Here is a 22,568-nt window from a genome sequence, read left to right on the forward strand (position 1 = left end):
CGAACAACCGTTTTTATGCAACGTGTAGTTGTGTACAGCTGTACACTAGCTAGCTACGTAGCTAGCCTTACAGTACGTGTACGTGTACAGCTGTACACGTACTCGTACTGTCGTGCTTTCATCAGCCGTTTTCGTTTCGTTTCGTCAGTGGCTGTTTTCTTCGATGCCAGCGGACCTCCACCTTCTTCTCGTCTCCCTCCTCCTCGCATCGGTGACTTTGGCGTCAGACATCGAAACGCGAAACGCTACTGCATGCGCTCCAAGCCCTGTCGTGCACGCCACCTTGCTATCCAACGCTGACGACGCCCCGTTCCTCATCTCCCTTGGCATCTTTGCCGTCGCCTCGTCTTCCTCCTCTCATTCGTGTGGCGAGGACCCTAACGCTACATACGCGATCACATCCTTACCATCACAAGGTACACTACTCGACCAAAGGTCACTCGCCCCAATCGCGTCTACTCCGTATCTGCTTCGACGCGGCGACACGCGCGTAGGATTCAAGCCAAAGTTCAGGGGAAGGGTACACAAAACGAGGCATGTTGATCCTCTGACGGACAAAACACCACTATACGTGCAATTGCGCTTCGCCGCTACAGCTTCGCTCCGTAACAATGATATTGAAGCCGCCACCGCATGGTCAAAGGGGCTGTCGAGCGACGAAGAGAACAGCGATGGGCATATTGCAGAGGTGGATATACAGGTTGTTTTGCCTGAACTCAACCCTCTTGTTGTTGCTGCTCACACTGTCCGGGTTGCAACACTCGAAGATGTTGCTAAATCGGTAGTGTTGCATGCGACGATCAGCTCGTCCAATGTCGCATCAGTCGCGCCTGCGTACACACGCAATCATACTAAATTTGGGAGAGTTGATTGTGGCGGCATTGAAACAAGTAGAGTTTTCGCGAGGATAGAGACAACACCTGCCCATGGTGTTCTGTACCGCGATGGGGCCAGTCTTCAACCAGGTGATGTCATCCCCGCAATAGTGACTAATATCTTTTGCGATGGAAGAATAGATGGAGTTGAAGTTGAAGAAGGCAACTTGTCATCTTCTGATCGATGGCTGTGCTCTTTGCGAGAAGAACAAAAAGATGACGCGTTCTTGCCTCGAACTGCTGTATGCACTGAGGTGTTGTATGTCCCTGACATTGACCATCACAACTATCCAGTAGCCGTTGCGTTCGGAAATTCCGAACACGAAGTTTCAGTGGACACGTGGAAATTCACTTTTGTGCTGATAGGTAAAGACGGAGCAGAGTTCGCTGCATCCAATGTGTCAAGGGCGTTTGTGACGACAAAGGCGGCGAGAGACGCTCCGCTCCTGACACGGAAAATTGACGGGAAGCATGAATTGGAGCTCGTGCGTGCGCCTTTCATCAAAACGGTAAAGATACCCGGGGTCGTGTTGACGGGCGTAGATGGTGACGCTCTGGCGGTTCGCGTCAGGGTGAGCTCTGCATTTGGAAACTATTTGGTGAGTCTAGGACCAGATTTCCACTTCTTGTCCTTGAACTCATCTGACCTAGGTATACCAACTTGTCTTTGCAGTCGTTTGTCGCTGCAGGATTGGACGTGCTAGCGGCGTGCAGAACTCCTTTTACGCTTGGAGATGGCATTTTAGACCCATCTTTCGTAGAGTTTGTTGCTGTTCCACGAGGCACGTCACTTGGACTTAATAACATTTTCTTATCGTCTTGAACTGATCTTTCCTTTTTGCATCCTTCAGTGGCGGCAATACTCCTTGCTAACCTAGAATACATTCACGTAAATAATACGATGCCAATAGCTTACAATTTGTCCTCGGCCAGAGCACCTGCCGTTCTAGTTGACACGGTATTGGTCACTATCTCAGATGGCTGGTGCTTTCACCGTGACGACAACGATATGAATGGCTGCATTTCTCACCCTACCGAAGCAAGACATTATCTTTCGCTCGCGATATCGGTTACGCCTCACGGAGAGATGCACAAGACAATACCGGCGCGTGTACTAAACTGCTGCGAAGAGTTCATACGGCTGAGTACTGTTTGCTTTGGACTTGGGTCTTTGGCAGCCTTTGTCCTCACGGCTGCATGGAGGTACTGTACCATTTGCAGCATAGGATAGTAAAAGATTGCCCATGCATGTGTACGAATCTGCCTTCGAAGGTAGTAAATGATCTAGCCCTACACATGCGCAATATTGCTCTATTTCAGCTTGTGATCAATTGGTTTCCAGGCAAGCGTGTGCTCAAAACTCGTTCACGACACATCTTAAAAAAGGAGATACCAACCAGCGGCAAGCGAGCCATGATCCCAAGTCCTCACGTCATCCACTATTTTTAAGCCCTTAGTAACTTTCAGTACGAGTGCAACAATTTTTAAGAGCAACAACGTCCATTAAAGCCGCGGGTAACCTTTGACTCATGCTTGAGAAACTAACCTCCCGCTACCGTTGAACTCATCAGTCCGATTCGTGCTTGCTAACTTCTTCGAACTCATCCGAGGAGTAATCGAAGTCGTCGACTGCATCGTGCATATCCGGATTCAAGTCTAATTGTACAAACGGAACTTGGATTCCCACCAATTTCTTCAGTGGCTGCACCGGTCTGCCCCGTGATGACCTCACCGCCGACGGATGTGAAGAAGCGAACGACATACAAGTGTGTTGGCCAGCTCTGCCGCAGTGTAAATCGCCTACAACTTTAGCAAACGCAGTGATTGGATCGCCGGGATTCCATCCAGGTGGCGGCGCCGGCACTCCTGCAGGCCATGCATCACCGGGCTTCCACTTCGAGAGCAGCTTCAATGTCTGCCCCGACATAGGGGTTACCTCTGCTGCTTCCGCGTTTAAAGATACCGCCGCACTCGCGCTTGCCCACGCATTCGCGGCCTTCAACTCCAATCCAGATCCGCTCAAACTACTCGCGTTTAAGAGTTCCTCCTGCGGCGCGGGTGGTTTGATGCCAGACAAACTCTGCCCAAGTCTATAACCGTTCTGTGCATAGGTCGTGTAGCCAATGCATCGCGCGTAACCGACAACAACAGCTGCGGAGGACCGCCGGGGAAGTCCCACGTGATCGGTATCGAAGGCTATCGCAGCGTCAACGCTTGATTGGAGATTTGAGGATGCGTTCCTTAGGTCCATGGCATACGCCACGACGTTATGCTCCGACGGCATCGATGTCGGACGCGTGCTTTGAAGGCGAGCGCACGCTACAAGATTCCCTTCCCTACAACGCTGTACGGAAGTACTGTACACGTACAGTAGGGCTACACGTAGGGCCACACGTAACGCGCGTTGTTCAACCGGTTATGTATTCATATCAACTTATCATACGAAGATGAGTGGAAGATGTAGATAATAGTCGTACACGTAGCCCTGCCTACTTCCGGACGTACGGACGTACGAAAGTACTTCCGTACCTTCGAAGATAAGTGTACGGCTCTACAGCAGTACGGATAGATGGAAGTACACATACATCTACGTGTACACATAGACAACTTTGTCTTCCTACGAAGGTACTTTCGTACTCCGGAAGTAGGTAATATTAGGGCTACAGCAGTAGGGCCCTGTTGTATCTCCGGAAATATTTCCGGAAGTATGATACTTCCGTGCGTACCTTCGAAGGTAGGGCTAGGGCACTGCTAGGGCTACAGTTTACTTCCACGGAAGGACTTCCGTACACGTACAGTACCGAAGGTACAACGTTGTACGGAGGTACTTCCGGAAAATGGATAATACTTCCGGAAGCACGTCCTGCAAGTACACGTGGGCCCTACGGAAATACTTCGGAAATACTTAAGTAATAAGTTACAACTTAGCCTCGGCGCGAAGTACGTGGCCCTAGTAATGTTATAGCAGATAGACATAACGCTGCAATGTACTTCCGGAAGTACTTCCGTACAGAAGTACTTTCGTAATACGCACGAAGTTATACCTTCGAAGGTACCTTCGTACTTCCTATCATACCTTCGTATTCGTAGGGCCATTTTTTTATTAGGGCCTACATGTATACCTTCGTATAAACGTAAAACGATAAACGGTTGTACACGTAGGTACACGTATAAAGTTGTTTACCTCCGCTTTTTTTATTATCACACACGTGGCAGTTAAGCCACCTTCAATGTCTACAACGTTGTAGTAGTGTACAATAAGTACGCACACGCACGTATGTAGACTAGGTAGCTAGCTAGATATCTTTATTTGTAATGTCTATCTGGCTACGAAGGCACGTACTTTCGAAAGTACTTTCGTACTTTATTTGTACTTAATTACGTTACGAATGAAGGTGTTTCCGGAAGTACCACGCACGTGTGCTTGTACTGTACGTGTAGCCCTACGTGTACAGTAGCAATAAAGAAAATTGAGGGTAAAAAAAAGTAAAACCGTTTACCATAAACGTACAGTACTTTATCATTAAATCGACACTATTTTTACCGGGGTCGTCCTGTTTCTAGCGTCAACGTTCCGCATAGCTACAGGCGGCGATATATCGTACGAGGGATGTCACACATCGGCGATCCATTTTTTGTTCAAACTAGAATTCAAATTCGAGAGGTGTTTTTTCTTTGTGTGTGTTTTCTCTCTCGGCTGAGTGTGTCTCTGCAGAGAGGACGATGTCACTTGCGAAAATCCCTTAAAGGCCCAGTTCTACAGAAAATCAGGTTTCTCGCGTTCTTTTCAATTCATGACATCCATGTGGACCCTAATTCATTTTTTTCCTCTAGAACTCTTTTCATTGATACGCCACAGCCACCAAACGCTTCGAAAACCGCGCTTGTGGGTGACTTTCTAAATCCCAATCATTTGTACGCTTTTTGTGTGCACCTTGCCCACTGTCACTTACACGCATACGGTTCTTCATATCCAGGACACAAAAGTTAGAGTATACTGCACTTTCTCTCAAAAAGTTTCAAGGGGACTTGCTCTGCAATTTCTAAACATAGTTGATATCACAGTGTCACACGTACTTGATTATTGCATTTTTACCATAATTTTTTATGAGATGTCTGTTTTCAGGCTTTCAAGTGCCGCAGATCACACGCTCTTTTAACTTGTCTATGTCTGGTATTTGCAATTACATCTTTAACGTATTTATTGAATGTCATGACTCTGTTATTCAGGGATTATTTCAGCCGTCAAATATTCCACCTGAGAAGAGGAACAGCTATTCTTGCATGATGCTGCATTGATGACTTACTCTTCAGTTTCAAACAGGCTGGTTGAGTATCTTAAAGCTTCTTTCGAGAAAAGTCTTATGATAAGAAAAAAATTCCACTCTATCCACGGTATCATTTATCATTTTTCATCTTAAGAAAAATCTTTAGCAGATGGAATCAACCACAGGGCTGCTACTGAGTTGCAGTTACCCTGTGCTGCCGATGCGACTTGAGCACTATGTCGAGGACAACGATCAAAGAGTACTTGTCTCATAATTTTCGCTATCTATTTGGACTAAAACTCTTCATCAGGTCTGCAGCAGTGATTTCATGCTCTGTAACTGTCGTGCACGCGAGTATAAAGGACAAAAAGAAGTTCGCGGCCAGTTTGACCCAAAACCACACCTTGCTGCTCGACAAACTCTGAAGACGAGACGGTTATTTTCAAAAGAGGTGAACGAACTACAAATTTACCCAAAGATTTCACTTTCCTCACACAAGATTTATATAATTTCTCTTAGATTCAGGTCAGAAAGCCATGGTTTTTGCTTGATGGCTCAACACTTCGAATGCCTTCTTTCTGTCACTTTGTAGGTGTTATGCGTCAAGTGTTAGTGGACCTGCCTAATGTGTTCTGCTACAGGAAGTTGGAAGCATATGGATTTCCCTGTGATACCTAAAATAGTGTTCTTGGGAATTTTGGATGATTATGTTTGATTAAATACCTTCGAAGGTAAATGATTAGACTATGTTGATTAAATAAACAGCGTGGTCGTAAACAGCGTGGTCGGCACTCGCGGTACCAAAATACTCAAGGTAAGCATGAAGGACGATCCAAATAGGCGAGACAGCTGAGGTCAATTGCTCTCGAAAACTGAAACGCAGCCACCGATCAGTTTATTAACTACTGAATGATCTGCATGAGAACAAGTTGTGTGTTCTCTGAATGATGACGTCGTCGCGTTTAGTGGACGTTTTCTTGCTCCTAAAAAATATATATATATATATATATATATTTGTTATACCCTCAAGGACACTTCTTTCAAGAATCAGAGAACTTACGTGCAAAGTCTGAATATACATTAAAATATTGCATTTCTCCATGAGTTCGGAGTGTCTGAATAGATTCGAGTCGAGCCTCATAAGAATAATAAGAAGAAGAGCATTTTTGAAGTAACGCACTGTGTTAGCACCTCCCAGAATACCACCGTAGCTGAAAAGGTCGCGCTTAAAGAGAGTAATGTTTAAGTGGCATGAAATGCATCAACTTACCTACAGGCATTCAGCGAGCGCAGAGAAGTGAGACAACCTTCCTGCTTCAAATCCATTATATTCAGGAAATGATGATGTAGCAGAACTTACTTCGTGGTGACCAAGTTCACGAGCAGTGCAGGAAAACCAAAGATCTTCTGTAACTGATGCCAAGTTCTCAAAATCATAATGCCTGCTAGATACAAGTTCACAAGACATCTTCTTCCTTTTTCGTCGATCATAGCAAGCCTGCATTCAGAGTTCGACAACGAAATTATTTTGAACAGAGAATTGAAGATTTACACTTTTAACTACCTTCAGCTCTCCTGTCAAGTTCTTGGAGAGTTTCTGATCAGAAATTGTACCACCGGCCTAAAAAAAGAACATATATGTATAAGAACGGAAAGATCTGCCAAGAAATACTTATGTTCACCCTCCGATAATACTTGGAGTGAGTGTGTAAGGTGTGCTCATCTGGAAACGACGGCAAGTATTTTGGGTAGTGTGGAAAGCTAGAGTGCCCAAGTTCACGGAACGCAGGTGCTCGCTGTAAGAGTATTGATCAGGTAAAATAGGAATAACATGGAGAACGCTGTTAGAAGCAGTATATAAGTCGTGAAAAGCGCGACACCTTGGGCAGTCTGCTCACACGCAGACGTTGTGGTATGGTCTGTGTAAATGGAACTGCATGGGAACCTGTACTTCGAATCAACCGCTCGAAAGTGCAACCGAGACCAACAAGCGCAAAAAGTACATCGCAAACATCTACAGTAGCTCTGCCCTATTATTAGAGACCCGAGAGTATGCAGCTACGAGTTTAAAAAAAAGGTTCAGGTAAACAAAACCGAACAACTTAAACGAGGACGGCCCAACCCCGATCTCGGCGTATCGATGTGCAGCATAACCAAGTTCAATAAGATACCAAAAGCAAGGGAACGGACGGAATTCATGGCTAAATACGAGAACAGCCTCAAACATTCAGTTGATTTGTTTCTCTTGCCTGGAGAGGATCTCGGCGACAGCTTGAGTGGCTCCAAGATCTACTGTCTCATAAGAGCCGCAAATCTGCAAGCGAAAAAAGTAGCGTGCTCACTTCACACTCCAGACATAAGATTCGAAACGCTACCTGCGCTACCACCTGATGCTCGATCTCTCGAATGAAGGTGCTCATCTAAGCAAAAAAAGTACACGAAGTTCCTTGCTCGAAATCACTACTGTGTGTGTGTGTGTGTGTGTGTGTGTGTGTGTCTGTGTGTGTATGTGTGTGTGTGTGTGTGTGTGTGTGTGTGTGTGTCTGTGTGTGTACAGTATGTGTGTGGAGATTTCAAAAATAGGGCTCGTGCGGTCTAAATAATGCTCTTATCCGCGAATCGTGTACAGTACGTGCGTGTACGTGTACAGTGCACGTAGTGTAGGGCTGGGGCTACACGTAGACTTTCTCAAGCAGAACGGAGAGCTATTTCGGGCCTTCGGAAAAAGCCTGCTGCCCTTGATACGAAAGTACACTACAGTGTACACTAAGTTGTAAAAACAACTTACTGTATGTAATAAGTTTTGTGTACGTGTACCCCGATTGAAGAACATCTAGCTAGACTATCGTCCGAATACAACATAAAATCACTCCCACTTTCTTTTTATAGAAGGATCAACGGATCACGGTGTTCAGAGCAATTCTTGTCACTGTGGCGACGGCGTTTACGGGCACTCGGCGACGCCTGAAGCGCAGAACTTGCGCTAGGGATTAGGTCCAGAGTCTCGAATTTTACGTCGTATGCAGTGGAACTTCGAAGGTACTTCCGGAAATAATACGCCGTACCTTATTACTTCTTCGTTCGTACTTCCGGAAGTATAGAACTGCACAACGTGCAGAAATAGATAGAAAGAAATAGTGTCGTGTACACGTGTACAGTACTTGTACGTGTACACGTACGTACATGTAGTCTTAAATACGAATAGACTATTCTATTTTTATTTTTATGTACGCATGTATGTACTTCCCGACGGAAGTACGAAATAATAAGTACTTTCATACTAAGTACTTTCGTACTTCCGTACGAAATAAAGCACATCCGGAAAAAAAACGGTTTATGTGTGTACGAAGGTAAGTTGCTAAACCCCAACAACTTAGCACTACAGTACGTATGATTGTATTTTCGCAGATAAACATAGTACACGTACGTGTAGTCGTGTACGTGCACGGACGTGTATTGTGACGTACGGATGGAACGAAGTACCTTCGAAGGTACGAAAGCACTTCCGTAGAAGATATCGGATACCTTCGAAGGTACGCTATGTACCTTCGAAGGTACTTTCGTACACGACTACATACGTACATAGGCTATGTACAACACTTGTACAACTACCTTCGTACGTACGTGTACAACATAATGAAGTCACATTTATGATAGATATTCTATCTTATCATACTTCGTACGAAGGTAGAATACTGTACGTGTACATGTACGTACAGTGTACAGCTGTACACGTAGTATTAGGGGTCAGAACAACGTAGTATCAAAATCGCGTTTCAAGGCTCAAATCGCAAGTTTCAATCATCGTGCACGCGCTCATCGATCAATTTGAAGCCGGATCAGCATCTGGCACACCTCCGCCGGCTGGCGCAGCCGGGACGACGGCCGAAAGCGAACCAAGCCCCCGAAGAAGGACGCGCCCTCTCTAAACTCTCGTGGTAAGATCCCCGCGCAAAAAAACAAGGCACGTTGCACTATAAAATCTCTCTCGCGAAGCCTCCGAACACGCGCGTCGCCAACGCTTGAATCTGAAGCTGGCACTCGTCGGTTTTATTTCGCGGGCCTGCAACTTTTTTCCGTCAGATCTCACCTCGTCGACTTCGACGGAGACCCCAGGTCGAGGAAGACTCTTTCGCGCCAAACAATGATTGGTAACGTTGATGTAAATGACCACGAGAAGCGAGTTCGGTTGTTTTATTGAGATGCTTACACGAAAGAATTCGATGAACTCGGCGCTAACGCTCATTCGCCGAGATCTCGCGCGATTCCACAGGTGTCCCCGCGATGCCTCAGCGCGCTACTTCGCGGTCAGATCACGTCAGATTCTTGACGGTAACGATGCCGCGTTCTTCTTTGCAATCGCATTCATCACACGTTTTCGGTTTGCACCGCGAGTTTGGAGACTTGGTTCGTTGAAGGGCGTCGTCGCGTCGTCGCGGCGTCGCGGAGGCTGTCCGCGGCAGAACCTTCCGCGACGCCGGCATGTGAACCACGGATATGAGACGATTTGAAAGCGTAGACTTGATCGATCAGCGCGCGCGGACGATGTTTTGAGCCTGAAACGCGATTTTGATACTACGCGACCTTGATTCCGACCCTGAAATCCCTGATCCCAGATACGTACACGTACGGAAGTTGTGTACGTGTACAGCTGTACACATAACGCGTTGTACAGTATCATAGGTTCAACCCTTTAAGCTCCGTCAATATTCAGGGCTTAAAGGGCGTACTGTAGGCCAGTACAGCACGTGTACAGCTGTACATGTACGTGTACGTGTACACGTGTACACGTACCTGTAGCCGGATTTTCAGCATATGTTTTTGAAATTTGGTTTTTGAAAGGACGCAAGTTGTCCTTTCTCTACAGGGTAAGTCAAGTCCACTTCAAGCCGCCCAAGCAGGCGAGGTGATGAATGGCGCTCACGTCGTTGACATCTGCAAGTTGCGGAATATCACATCCTCTCCCGCGGCGTCGTCTTCGTCTCCGCGACCTCAGTGCTTCAGCGCGTCTCCTATGTCGATGAGGCTGCGTCGGCTGGCGAAGTCGCTGCGGTCCTCGTGTGTCGCCGCGATCACACCCGCTGCCGCCGCCCCCGCTAGTCGCATTAAGGTGCAGATATCCTCGAGGGCATCTTCCACTGCGCGATCGATAGCGCTGGTCGCGCCGTCTGTGCGAAGTCTCCGGGGGCTGAGCACGGTGTACTCGTCGTTGTCTATCTTCCAGGGGAAGAATCCCCAACGACACTTCTCGACCTCACCCGCTGCTACCGCGAGCGCTGTTGCAGCGGGGGGTGAAGAAAGAGAAGCATCAAATTCATCCAACGACGCTTTCGTCGAAGAAAAGCGCGTGGCTAAAATTGCGGCTGCGTTAGCAACCGGAAGTTCCTCCGAGTACGGCTCTGGGTCAATCCAAGTATTGAAAGGTACGACTGTTTGCAACTGTCTTCACTCCTACGCGACTTAGTCTATCCTTCTTTCCAACCAGAGGAACTAAACCGATGTCTTTTTTTTACGTTTTCATTTGACCATATCGAGCGGACTCGAACCGGTCCGGAAACGACCCGGTATGTACATCGGGAACACGTCCACAAAGGGTTTACATCACTTGGTGTGGGAGGTTTTAGACAACAGCGTTGACGAAATCCAAGCTGGTCACGCCTCCGTGATAACAGTCGTGCTCGAACCTGATGGTTTCGTGAGTGTCGAGGATGACGGCCGGGGCATACCGACGGATGTGCACCCTGCCACTGGAGTTTCATCCCTCGAAACAGTGCTAACTGTGCTACACGCAGGTGGTAAGTTTGGTGGTGACGAGAGCGGGTACCACGTCAGCGGCGGGCTACACGGCGTCGGTATATCTGTCGTAAATGCGCTTAGTGAGGTGCGGCTCCATCCTGCTTGTCCAATGGTTTCTACTCGCATTTGATCACCCATGTGACACCTCTGTCATTGATGACTTTACCCATCGTTCTTGACCCTTTCACGAGTTATGCGAGGTCACAGTTTGGAAAGGAGGTAAGGTGTTCACACAGGCTTTTAGCCGAGGATACGCAGTAGCAGATATGACGGAAAGCTTCGAACCGGGCGCGGATGGGAAGAATGGAACACGGGTGAGATTCAAACCGGATCATCAAATTTTCAAAGAAAAAGCCAGTTTTGACCCAAACATAATCATCAGTCGCATGAAGGAGCTAGCTTTTCTGAACAGCACAGCGACTCTGAAGTTTCGCATCCCTGTCGATGTGCATAAGAAAATGACCAGGAAGAAAGCGAACGTTAAGGAGGACAGTGTAAGTGACGGCAGACTCTCCAAGGACACCCTCGATCACGAAGACACAGACAAAAATACCTTTTTGTACGGGAGGGATCCCTCCAGATCAATACCTGACTCAAAGGAACACGCGCACATCATTACAAAAGGTGGAATAGAATACGTAGAGGAGATCTTGTCTTTTCCCGGCGGCCTAAAAGATTATGTTGTCGACTTAAACATGGGAAGCGAGACGCTACATGACCCTATAACGTTCAGGTCAGAAGTCGAAGGTGTTCAAGTCGAAGGTGCATTGCAGTGGACGAGAGAAGCATTTACGGATACAACTTTAGGTTATGCGAATTCCATAAGAACGTCGGATGGAGGGTCGCATCTTGACGGTTTGAAATTCGCACTCACGCGCACGGTGAATGCCCAGGCGAGAAAAGCGAAACTCTTGAAGGATGGCGATTCAAACTTGGGAGGTGAGCACGTTAGAGAGGGATTATCTGCTGTTCTTGCTGTTTGGGTTCCGCAACCAGAATTTGAAGGACAAACGAAAACTCGGCTAGGAAACCCGGAGGTAAGAAAAGTCGTTGAAGCGGTCATAGGGGAACAAATCGCAGAACATCTAGAATTTTACCCCAGCGTCTTGCAGAGTATCTTCAATAAGGCGCAGCAAGCAGCAAAAGCGGCAGAGGCAGCAAAACGAGCACGAGAACTCGTCAGACGCAAGTCCGTCTTGCGTTCCGGTTCTCTTCCTGGAAAGCTGTCCGACTGCAGCAATAGTGATCCAGATATTAGTGAAATATTTCTCGTCGAAGGGGACTCTGCGGGAGGCAGCGCGAAGCAAGGCCGGGATCGGCGTTTCCAAGCTGTCTTGCCCCTTCGCGGTAAAATACTTAACGTAGAACGGAAAGATGAGTCATCTATGTACAAAAACACGGAGATATCGTCCATGGTCACGGCGTTAGGTTTAGGGTTGAAAGGGGACGACTTCGACGAGTCCGCACTGAGGTATTCCAAGATTGTCATCCTGACTGACGCGGATGTTGATGGTGCGCACATTCGGACGTTACTTCTCACGTTTTTGTACCGCTACCAACGAGCTCTTTTCGAACGAGGCAAAGTATTTGTTGCAGTTCCCCCGCTTTACAAGGTTGAACACACAGATGGTAAAGGCGGGGGGAAGAGATCGATCACGTACTGTTATGACGAAGTGCAGCTCGCGAAGTTGTTGAGCTCGCTCCCTGATGATACGAAACGGAGTATCCAGCGGTTTAAAGGTTTAGGCGAGATGATGCCTGAGCAGCTCTGGAATACAACGCTTAATCCGGAATCGCGACTGTTGAAGCGGTTGACCGTGGACGACGCGGCCGAGGTGAACCAGACATTTCAGCTTCTGATGTCGGATAAAGTTGCCCCACGAAGGGCGTTTATCGAAGAGGAAGGGCCGAAGCTGGAGGCCATAGACGTTTGAAACGAGCAAGCGTGGAACAACATACACGTACTTTAGGAGGTTCATTCTGTACGTGTACAGCGTTGTATGTTCGAATCCCCCCGTTCTGCCCGAATATTTGGTTGCCGAGACCAGGGGCATTTCGTCTGTGACGTCCTATGAGCTTTTTGGCTTATCTATAGATATACGAAACGTCCTGTCTTGTTGAAGTACACGTGCATATTACATAGTGTACAATTTCCATGTGTTGTTGGAATCGAACTAAAATTACACACATAGCTAGCTAGCTAGTCTGTTAGGGCTACGTGTAATGTCTACGAAGGTACCTTCGTAGTATCTACCAGGTGGGAACAAACTACGAAGGTAACGCGATATTCTACAGTACACGTACGGCTATTATCTTCGAAGATAGCTATTTCCGGAAGTATCTTCTGGGCCTACATAAAATGCTACCGAAGGTACGTACGAGCTACGTACGTAGCTACGTACGTACATATTCATGTCAGTTCTACGTACATAACGAATGAATGAATAATGCACTTCCGGTAGTACGAAGGTACTTCCGTACGACTACATACGTAGCTACATACATATATAAATATTATTACTTCCATAAAGTAATTCAGTAAGTTGTCAACTTACCTTCGAACATATGATACGTATACCTTCGTATGTTAATATAATAACTGTACTGCGGAGGTAATAACTTATAATTATTTATTACCTTCGAAGGTACGTAGCTACGTACTATCGTACTTCCGTACTTCCTTATTACTTTTGTTCTTCTGTGCGTGTACCGGAAGTACTTAATAGATGTACCGAAGGTATCAATGTTTACCACCTCGAAGGTATGAATAGACTGTGCGTACACGTAGAAGTCACGTAGACAACTAGCTAGCTAACTTCGTTCGGTACGAAGGTGCGAAGGTAGTCAAGAGACATACAGCCATACACGTACTGTATTTTTTCGTACTTCCGTATTTCAGTACACGTACGTATAGAATACCTTCGAAGGTACTTTCGAAAGTACTTTCGAAAGTACTTTCCACAAGGTGCCAACGAATACTCTAGCTACTACGTAGCTACCTAGCTAGGAAGTACCAGCCGTATCTTACTCGCTGTACGAGGCTATCTACTACAACTTTGTAGTTTCTAGCCGTGCTAGCTAGACCCTAGCTATCTACGTCGGCGCCCTCTCGTACTTCCGAAAGTACGGATACTACAACTAATATAATAATAATAATATCTTCATAAACTTTATTTATATATTTATTTATCATATTATTATTATTTTAATAATTATTGTAACCACTTTGAAAAATGAGGGTAAAAAAAAGGTAAAAAGTTTACCCTGATTTTACCCTGTAGACTTTACCATGGTAAAATCAACATAATTTTACCCTGATTTTACCCTGATTTTACCCTATTATTATTTACCGTATCTCTAGTGTTGAAAATGTATTGAATTCCTTCTATGCGCCGGGCTATTCGCCCACCTAGCCGGCTTATTTGACAACATTTTAATTCAGTTCACTGCAGTGCTGTTCATCCATGTGTTTTTCATCGCCGTCTCCATAATGAAAGACACCTTTATATTGTACACTTCACAGTGGATCTGATCTCTCTGTCTCCGAACCAAGTCGACCCAACTCCACCGATATTTCTTCAGCCTCAGCCACCATACCTAACTTCAGGTACTCGGATATGAGTAAGCGCAACTCTTCGGGTGTTGCGTTGTATCTCTCCGCAGGATCAAGACTTCGCTTACCTCGCTTTTCCATATGCAATCTCCACTTATCCGTTTTGGCACTGCGTAACTCGGGCGATAGATAGAACCCGTATGCCTTGTCATGATCAGGTAACGCGGAATAAGCCAAGTCTATTTCACCTGAATAAGCCAGGTCTATTTCACCTGAGTCTGTAACAAGGACATATGGCCCCTCGAAAACGTCATGTACAGAGAGTTGATCTGTACTGTTCTGGTCGACTATCGCACATCCAAGTGGGACCTTCAGCTTGACATCTTTTATTTTCTCTACCTTAGCAACTGCACCCCCTCCTTGTCTTAAATACACCTGGGTAGCAGTCGTAAAAATGTTATTGAATAGCCAGTACAAGGTAAGCCCTGCTGGAACAGTAAGTGAGATATATCCTATGAAGAGTGGCAGAAAGTTTAGAAGGAAGGATTGCTGCTCCGTTTCAGCGGTATTTGGATCATTTAAATCCTTAACAGGCGAAAGGATACTCATGCTGACATATTGACTTGCCACAGTCAATATCGGTACAACAAGATAAAGAGAAGCATCGTGCCATCCCAAGGGGGGCTGATAGTTGTCGTCGAGGGGCAAAAGCCAAGCTAGAGAACGATCGGGAGTCGGACCAGCTAGTGAAGGTATAAAAAACCACGGCTCGTCAAACGAGCCGTCGATGGAAGCGTTATTGAAAGCCCTGTATAGACCCCAAACAACTGGCAAAGTGAGCAGAAGTGGCCCACAACCGGCCAAAGGACTAACCTGGTTATCCTCATAAAGCCGATTGATCTCAATGTTCATCTGCTCCTGATCATCTCTATACTTTTCCCGAACTGCGTTTACCTGTGGTTGCAGATTTTGCATATTGAGTGCGCTCTCAACTTGCACTTTCGTGAAAGGGTAAGTAAGCGCCTTAACAACAAATGTCGTGAAGATAATAGAAGAACCCAGCGGATAGCGGACACCAGCATCAGAAAAATACCGTTGCGTAGCAAGAACGAATTCCTCCAACAGATCTGATACGGGGGAAAGTATGCCCTCCATACGTTGTGGACCTGTTATCTCAGTCAGAGCAGAGAGTTCCGCAAATAGCGTGGCGTGCGAGGAATCGACGACAGTGGCGCCGACAGTGAAAGTGGACTCGGAAAGGTCGGCGATTTGCTCGGACGCAAATATGGCTGCAGTGATAACATCAGGTACTATGGTGATGGATTCACCGATATCAGTAGCAGAAATAGCACCACAACTTGCATCAAAGGAACGCGGACGTGTTCGGCGAGAAAGTAGTGAAGTATCACGCCGCGGGCAACCTGTTTGTCGGCCACAACGGTAGAGCCCGCGTGCACCACGGCAAACCAAACTTCCCGAACTGCAACCCTGGCTTGTCATCAAAAACGAGCGAGGGTGTTTCAGCGCAGCGCGATTGATCTTCACGTCCTTAGCGATTTTCAAGTTGGTAAGGACGGAGCAGTCCCTGCATCTGAAGTGTGTTCTGAACGTATCACTGGGCAGTTTCTATAAACTTTCTATATGCAGTTCGCGGGTCGCCCTATGGAAAGTGGCGGGAGGGTCCAAAATGGACCCTCCGCCAGTTTCAAATTAGTCGTGTAAAAAAACGTTGAAAGCGCGTCCTCCCGGTGGGGAAATTTTCATCGCATTTTCATCGGTGATTATTTTTCATCAAGGCTGACTATAGATTCACGATCAAGGGGCAATGATTTCGAAAGGCAAATATCCCACGCGCGCGCGCTTGACTCAGGCTTTTATTTTTTATGATCACCATACATAGCAAATACGAAGGTACTTTCGTACCTTGGTACTGTACCTTATTACTTCCTAGCCCTAAGAGTGCCCTGAGTATTCTCTGAGAATTATAAAAGTACGGAAGTACGAAAGTACTTCCGGAAGTACGAAAGTACACGTGCGTACTTCCGTACGTCGGAAGTACTTTCGAAAGTACTTTCGAAAGTACTTTCGTACGAAAGTACTTCCGTATTATCTTCGTACAATATAAATGTTGTACGAACTCACACATGTAACTCGTTGTACGTGGTGCATATGTTGCTATGTACTCAATCATGTACGGAAGTATCTATTTCCGTACAAATGAATGAAGGTAGAAGGTACACTATGATATTTCCGTACCTTCGAAGATATTCTATTTTCATACTGCACGCTTTACGAAATAAAGTACGGAAGTACTTCCGTAGCCCTAGCTAACTACGAAGGTTGTACCTTCGTAAGAAATACTTTATTTATTTCCGGTCGGTGCTTTCCTCAAGTACAACTTACGTTTTACTCGTACGAAGATACTTTCGTATTTTAATAAACAACTTTACTGTACGTGTATTACCTTCGTACGAAAATATTTTACAAGATAGATAGAATACTGTACACGTGCGTAGTATCTTCGTAGTTGTGTACGTACACGTAGTCAAATACGCATGCGTGTTTATTGTTATGCACGTATGAGACAGATAGATATACCTTCGAAGATAGCTCAGACGGCCACCATTGTTGTTCACGGAGATTCTAATGCTCACACACTGTAAGTGGAATACATATGTTAAGTCAATCAAGCGAACTTTTGACTTTGCCGTCACGAGAACGGCATATCAGGATTCTGTCCAATTTCAGACCTGATTTAATATGCACGGCACGGAGAACAGGTTTTCGAGATCTTCTCTCAAGGAGTGCTAAACTCGAGAAATACCGACTCATCGGTAGTGAAAGCGGCTCTGGTGTAGTCGACGTGCGCTTGGCTAACCGGTATTTCTCAAAACTTTTCCGAGAATATTGTATAGCAGATATGGCCATGTTCAAGGAGAGAAAGATCGGCCTCCGGTGGCGCTCTGAAACGGAAGTTTTGACAGGCAAAGGCCAGTTTTGTTGTGCGAACAGGTATTGTAACAGTTGCAGCTGTCTTGAGAGCTATGAGGTGCACTTTCATTACATGGAAGCCTGCGATGTAAAAAAAGTACTCGTCAAGTTGCGGGTTTGCGAAAGTTGTGCCGTCAAGCTCAACTACGGGAGTACAACAGCTAAAAATAAACGCAGGTTTCTCCAGACCAACCCACGATTATTGATAGCTAGAAAGTTTCCCTCTGATAGAATCCGCAATGATATCGAGTACATACACGCCAAACACGAGGTATTTTGTGACAACAACTGGAATATCAAATACACTGGGTGCTCTGAGCAGGCGCACGAGTCCTTTTCGATGTTGGACAAGTTGGACCAAGGCAAACCACAGAAAACTGTACTTGGGGAGTTTAAGTTCGTGAAATATCTCAAAGAAATGTGTGTGTAGCTATTTCGAGGACTGGTTGCTCAAAATCACATCTTCTTATTTGGACAGAAGATACGCACGAAGGTGATGTAAATTTGTCAGACACCTCACGAGACCAGAGGAGAACATCACGTGAAAAGAAAACATTTTTTAAGAAACAACAGACACATGTGGGTCTCGTCGCGTCCCGGTGCACCGGGCACTTTTTTCGGACCGGAACGAAAATCTTAGACCGTCGTTTATGAGTCATATTTTCCGATGTTAATTTCTCCGATCGAAAATTTGATCGATGAGAATTTGAAAGCGGCTCGATGAACTTTTGAAAGCAACCATCTCCGATCAAATATATGGAGAATTTGACTCAAAAAGCACGGTTTAAAAGTTTCGTTTCAGTCCGAAAAAAGTGCCCGGTGCACCGGGACGAGACGAGACTAACAGGAAACAGTGGACAAGTGCGAATTTTGAATTGAACACGTCTTTGGCTGAAATATAGTAAACCATGCGATCGACGTTCAAAAGTTACTGCTTGATTTCTGATCCAAGCGTGTGACACCGATAGTGAAATATATGCCGGGAATCACACTAAGACGTCTACAAGTGATGCTCGAAGGTTCGTCACCAGAGCACTTGACTGGGCGCTTTTCAATTTGAAGATGTTTTCGACCACCTGATAGTAGAAGTGAGTATTACAAAGAATCTGAATCGTAGTAAAACATCACCTGTAACTCAGTTGAAGTAGTATCTAAACCACAAAAGGCTGTCCAATCATTAGCAAAAAGCCCCGCAGATATTACGTCACTGCCTCGATTAACTGTTCCTGCCACAAGGGGGACCTATGTAGAAAACACTTCACGTCAAGCAAACCCTTTTTTTCAAGCGGTTGTTTTACCTGCAAGAGTGCAGAGAGCTCGTCTAGATCTTCAATTTTCGTGTGTGGATGAACAATACCACCCTGGTTCGAAAATGCACAGTAGCTTCCAACTAATATGTTTCCTGCTATTGTCTGCAAGAGATATTGTAAAATAAGAAGGACAGGAAAAACAGGAAAAAGGCAGCACCTGCCGAAAAACTTCGACGCCAAGGACATCAGATACGATTTCTTCCGTTTCTTCGTCCAAATCAGGATGTATGAGAGCAACATAATCGTTGCATGCTATGCAATTACCGAGAGCTGCATAACATAAATTGAACAAATATTGAAGCCGTATGGAAAGCAAAGAAAAGAAGATACCAGAAAGTCTTTCATCAACACGTTGAACTAGCACTTCATCAGGAAGAGAATTTCTAATATGCAGAGCCTCTGAAAAATACGTGCATGAAGTGCATGATATATACGTGCGGAAATCCGAGTTAAAATTTGACTTTTGACCTTGATCGGTAGTTGAATTTGGCAGGAGCACTCCATTTTTATTTCCTTGGACCTTTAAGATGACTAGTCTTTCACTTTGATTGATGCAATGAACTGCTTACCTACTGTCATCCTACCAACAAGTCTAGTTCCGGCGATACTAGTCTTCACGACTGGTATATCGTTTGATAGCTCATTTTGAAACACGCTGAGGTGAATTATGTCACGTTTTCGAGAAAAAAATGCGAAAGTGTTTCGGAGTTTACCTGTAGAAGTTCTCAGAACCACCGACAGCCGTTAAACAGTACGCGTTTGTCAAGTTTGCGAACACCCCGATATCATTGCTGAGTTTAAAGAAGTCAAAGTTGCACGGAATGAAACGATGCAAAACTGCTCGAGTGACTGACAGACCAGACCTGTTCTCATACTGATGCCGAACTGCCATTTCACCGCGAGTGGCCGGGGACAAGGGCGGTAAAAGAAGACTGGATGACAGGAGAAACTATGAAGAACACTACGGCGATTCAGTGGCACGGAATCATCTTCGGAATCTCATAGTTCTTTTTTGAATCACTTACCGTTCAGAGCTTATGGATGTCGTCGTCGGCCACTGAAGTTTCCGCAGCTTCTCACTTACGGGAGAATAAAAAAACGAACATATTTGTACCTTCGTACAAGTTTTGTACGCGTACTGTACACGTACGTGTACAGTACGTGTACTTGTACAGCTGCATAGTGCACAGCTGCACACGTACGTGAAAAAAACGCGTTGTAGTACACTCTCTTTCCGGATGTACAACGCATAGGGATAGGGCTATGGTAGCCCTATTCACGTGGGCCTATGACGGTCCTCTCAATAGGGCTACAGTAGGGCTACCTAGAAATATATCTAGAAATATGGTGACCGTAAAACATGAAAGCCTGGGTTTTGAACTCATATCAACGTGGCCTGCGTGTACAAATTTGTAAATAAATACGAAAATATTTTCGTACTTTCGTACGAAAGTACGGAAGTACACTTCCGTACTTCCGTACGTGACTAATAACGATGTGCAGCTGTACACGTACACGTACTGTACAACGTTGTACAGCACGCGTAAGGCGTAACGTTGTACGACTGTACACGTACTTTGTACTCAACGAATATTCTAGTTGCAGGGCTACAACTAACGTTGTAAGGAACGAAGTACTTCCGGAAGTATTTCCGTACATATTACAGTACAGTAGTCGTACAGTACACGCACAGTACACGTTTGTAAACAGTTTTATTGCCGAAAAATGGTAATAAAAAATACTTCCGTACGAAGGTACAACAGTGGTACAACGTTGTACTGTACACTAGGGCTACTGTATGAATAAACTATGTAGGGCTATTCGTTGAACGTGCAGGCCCTAGCTCGCTAGCTAGAACAATGCTAGAACGTCGTCATACGTACACTACAACTACTCTAAAAATTCTTCACCTTCGGCGAATAAAAAATAGGCTACGTGTGTTGTAGTTGTTCACTACAGTACGTGTACAACGTACGTGTACAACTACATAATACTCAACGTACATCCGAAAATACGTACGTAGAACTACGAAGGTACATGTACTATCGAAAGTACTGTACAGTACACGTACACGTTACTATTTCCGGAATCTTGTAGACTGCCTTCGTATTAACCATGAAAGTGGGCTAGCGTACTGTTTAGCTTGTACGAAAGTAGTACTTATCCGGGACTACTGTTCCTAATAGGCAGTCGCCTATCGAGGATACGTCGGTGAGTTCCTTGTGCGTGTTATGTGTATTGAATAGTGAGCTGTCGGGTGAACCCCGGCAATCTCTTATCTCTATCTATATTTGTAGTAACAACTTAGACTTGTGTACTGCACTACTGTCGCCTGTCAGAAGTACTACCGGAAGTACTTCCGTACTTATAAATAGTTCCTCACTGTACACAGCTACACACCCTCAAGGATAACTAGCCCTACTGTACATTGGTATTGAAGATAGAGAGAAATCGGCTACGTGTACAGTACAATGAAGATAGATAGAAATGGGCTACAAACTGGCTACATACAGTGCACGTGTACACGTACAGTACACGTACTGTATTTCTAATCTATTTTTACAATGCTACAACGTCGTATGTAGGGCCTACTGTACAACGTTGTACATGTACGACTACTAGCCCTATGTACTTCCGGAAGTACGAAAGTACTTTCGTACTTATTATTCATCAGTACGAAGGTAAGATAACTTACGAATGTAATTACATTCGAAATTACGTACCTTCGTACTTCCGTACAATAGACTATCATAGAATTGCTACAGATTGTACGTGTACGTGCCTTCGAAGGTGAAGGTTTGAAGGTGCCTTCGGTACTACAGTAAGCTACTTTATGTACGTGTACGGAAGTACCGGAAATAGTACACACAACCATAAAAGACTTTATTATTTTGAATAGTACCAGGCTAGTAGCTACCTTCGTAGCTAGTTAGCTACCATCAAAGACCAAAATTGAATAGTAAGTACGAAAGTACGAAAGTACCATACTGTATAGAAAGACTATTAAAACAAAATTGTTCTCCAAGGTGATGCAGTCACCAAGAAAAATCTCAAGTATTCCCCAGCTCTCTTGAAAATCTTTAATGAAATCCTCGTCAATATAATCATCGGGTCTCCTAGGGCTATGATTAAGAAGATGTGAGATTATACTTCTTCACCAAAAAGGGCTATAATACCACACTTTATTATTACCTATCACATAATGTTTAAGCTATCATTTAACACTTTTCTGTACACGTGTATATAGTCGTCCGCGTGTCCATCCATCTCCTGCCCCGTCATGGCAATCGTCTCTTCACCATTATTCTTAAAGTGCTGAAATCTAATATACAGTAAAATGATAAATTTGAACGCATCGACATTTTATCGACGTCATTATAAACAAAATATTGAAGTTCCATTTCTATCTCGATGACATTAACTTGTGAACGCATTTCCCTCTAGCTAGTGAATCGGCTTGTGCAGCCATAATAGCATCTCCATTTGCGTGATTGTGTACGAGTAAGCCGTTTGTTTCTGGATACTAAGACCAGTACGTAGAGGACTACCTTAACTTCTAAATGTGCACTGGGTTGTGTATGACCGATATCGGCTTATTAATATAAAGGGGCGCACGTGTACCTTCGAAGGTACAACTACAGTATGTATTATGTACCTTCGTACGTATCATTTTTCAATAGTGTACAATAGCTGTACACGTACCGTAACGTGCGCGTTGTACGTGTACTGTACTCCGGAAAGCGACGAAGGTACATAGCTACCCACGTACAGTCTT

The 22,568-nt window shown here is 45.2% G+C and overlaps 6 protein-coding genes across 6 annotated transcripts; 2 read left to right on the top strand and 4 right to left on the bottom strand.

The window, feature by feature from the left end:
- Positions 1-163: 163 nt before the first annotated feature.
- Positions 164-2,106, top strand: MICPUCDRAFT_64918 (uncharacterized protein; the record flags this gene model as incomplete). The annotated part of the gene is made up of 3 exons (XM_003056090.1): positions 164-1,474; positions 1,549-1,657; positions 1,727-2,106. 3 exons carry the CDS (start codon positions 164-166, stop codon positions 2,104-2,106), a joined length of 1,800 nt encoding a protein of 599 aa, XP_003056136.1.
- Positions 2,107-3,632: 1,526 nt separating this feature from the next.
- On the bottom strand, positions 3,633-3,971 carry MICPUCDRAFT_55633 (uncharacterized protein; the record flags this gene model as incomplete). The annotated part of the gene is made up of 1 exon (XM_003056475.1): positions 3,633-3,971. One exon carries the CDS (start codon positions 3,969-3,971, stop codon positions 3,633-3,635), a length of 339 nt encoding a protein of 112 aa, XP_003056521.1.
- Positions 3,972-4,473: 502 nt separating this feature from the next.
- Positions 4,474-7,613, bottom strand: MICPUCDRAFT_64922 (uncharacterized protein). The gene is made up of 19 exons (XM_003056476.1): positions 7,519-7,613; positions 7,392-7,457; positions 7,266-7,313; positions 7,024-7,173; positions 6,826-6,939; positions 6,708-6,764; positions 6,504-6,641; positions 6,414-6,454; positions 5,785-6,354; positions 5,669-5,731; positions 5,454-5,594; positions 5,329-5,402; positions 5,200-5,270; positions 5,106-5,143; positions 5,002-5,049; positions 4,853-4,948; positions 4,710-4,790; positions 4,591-4,646; positions 4,474-4,539 (listed from the first exon to the last, which is right to left on the bottom strand). Exons 1-9 carry the CDS (start codon positions 7,561-7,563, stop codon positions 6,042-6,044), a joined length of 972 nt encoding a protein of 323 aa, XP_003056522.1. The 5' UTR covers positions 7,564-7,613; the 3' UTR covers positions 4,474-4,539; positions 4,591-4,646; positions 4,710-4,790; positions 4,853-4,948; positions 5,002-5,049; positions 5,106-5,143; positions 5,200-5,270; positions 5,329-5,402; positions 5,454-5,594; positions 5,669-5,731; positions 5,785-6,041.
- Positions 7,614-10,664: 3,051 nt separating this feature from the next.
- MICPUCDRAFT_31797 (uncharacterized protein) lies at positions 10,665-13,237 on the top strand. Its single transcript, XM_003056091.1, has 3 exons — positions 10,665-11,024; positions 11,131-11,418; positions 11,587-13,237. Exons 1-3 carry the CDS (start codon positions 10,710-10,712, stop codon positions 12,871-12,873), a joined length of 1,890 nt encoding a protein of 629 aa, XP_003056137.1. The 5' UTR covers positions 10,665-10,709; the 3' UTR covers positions 12,874-13,237.
- An 864-nt stretch (positions 13,238-14,101) lies between these two features.
- Positions 14,102-16,095, bottom strand: ALB3.2 (cytochrome oxidase biogenesis family). Its single transcript, XM_003056477.1, has one exon. The coding sequence runs from the start codon at positions 15,990-15,992 to the stop codon at positions 14,457-14,459; it is 1,536 nt and encodes a 511-aa protein (XP_003056523.1). The 5' UTR covers positions 15,993-16,095; the 3' UTR covers positions 14,102-14,456.
- Positions 16,096-17,174: 1,079 nt separating this feature from the next.
- MICPUCDRAFT_64933 (uncharacterized protein) lies at positions 17,175-19,860 on the bottom strand. Its single transcript, XM_003056478.1, has 11 exons — positions 19,819-19,860; positions 19,657-19,742; positions 19,507-19,584; positions 19,363-19,448; positions 19,262-19,306; positions 19,124-19,192; positions 18,951-19,063; positions 18,782-18,895; positions 18,612-18,725; positions 18,309-18,559; positions 17,175-17,547 (listed from the first exon to the last, which is right to left on the bottom strand). The coding sequence occupies exons 2-10, from the start codon at positions 19,683-19,685 to the stop codon at positions 18,470-18,472; spliced, it is 738 nt and encodes a 245-aa protein (XP_003056524.1). The 5' UTR covers positions 19,686-19,742; positions 19,819-19,860; the 3' UTR covers positions 17,175-17,547; positions 18,309-18,469.
- Between the last annotated feature and the right edge of the window lie 2,708 nt (positions 19,861-22,568).

Source organism: Micromonas pusilla (assembly GCF_000151265.4).
Source record: "Micromonas pusilla CCMP1545 genomic scaffold MICPUCscaffold_2, whole genome shotgun sequence".
Taxonomy (NCBI): Eukaryota; Viridiplantae; Chlorophyta; class Mamiellophyceae; order Mamiellales; family Mamiellaceae; genus Micromonas; species Micromonas pusilla.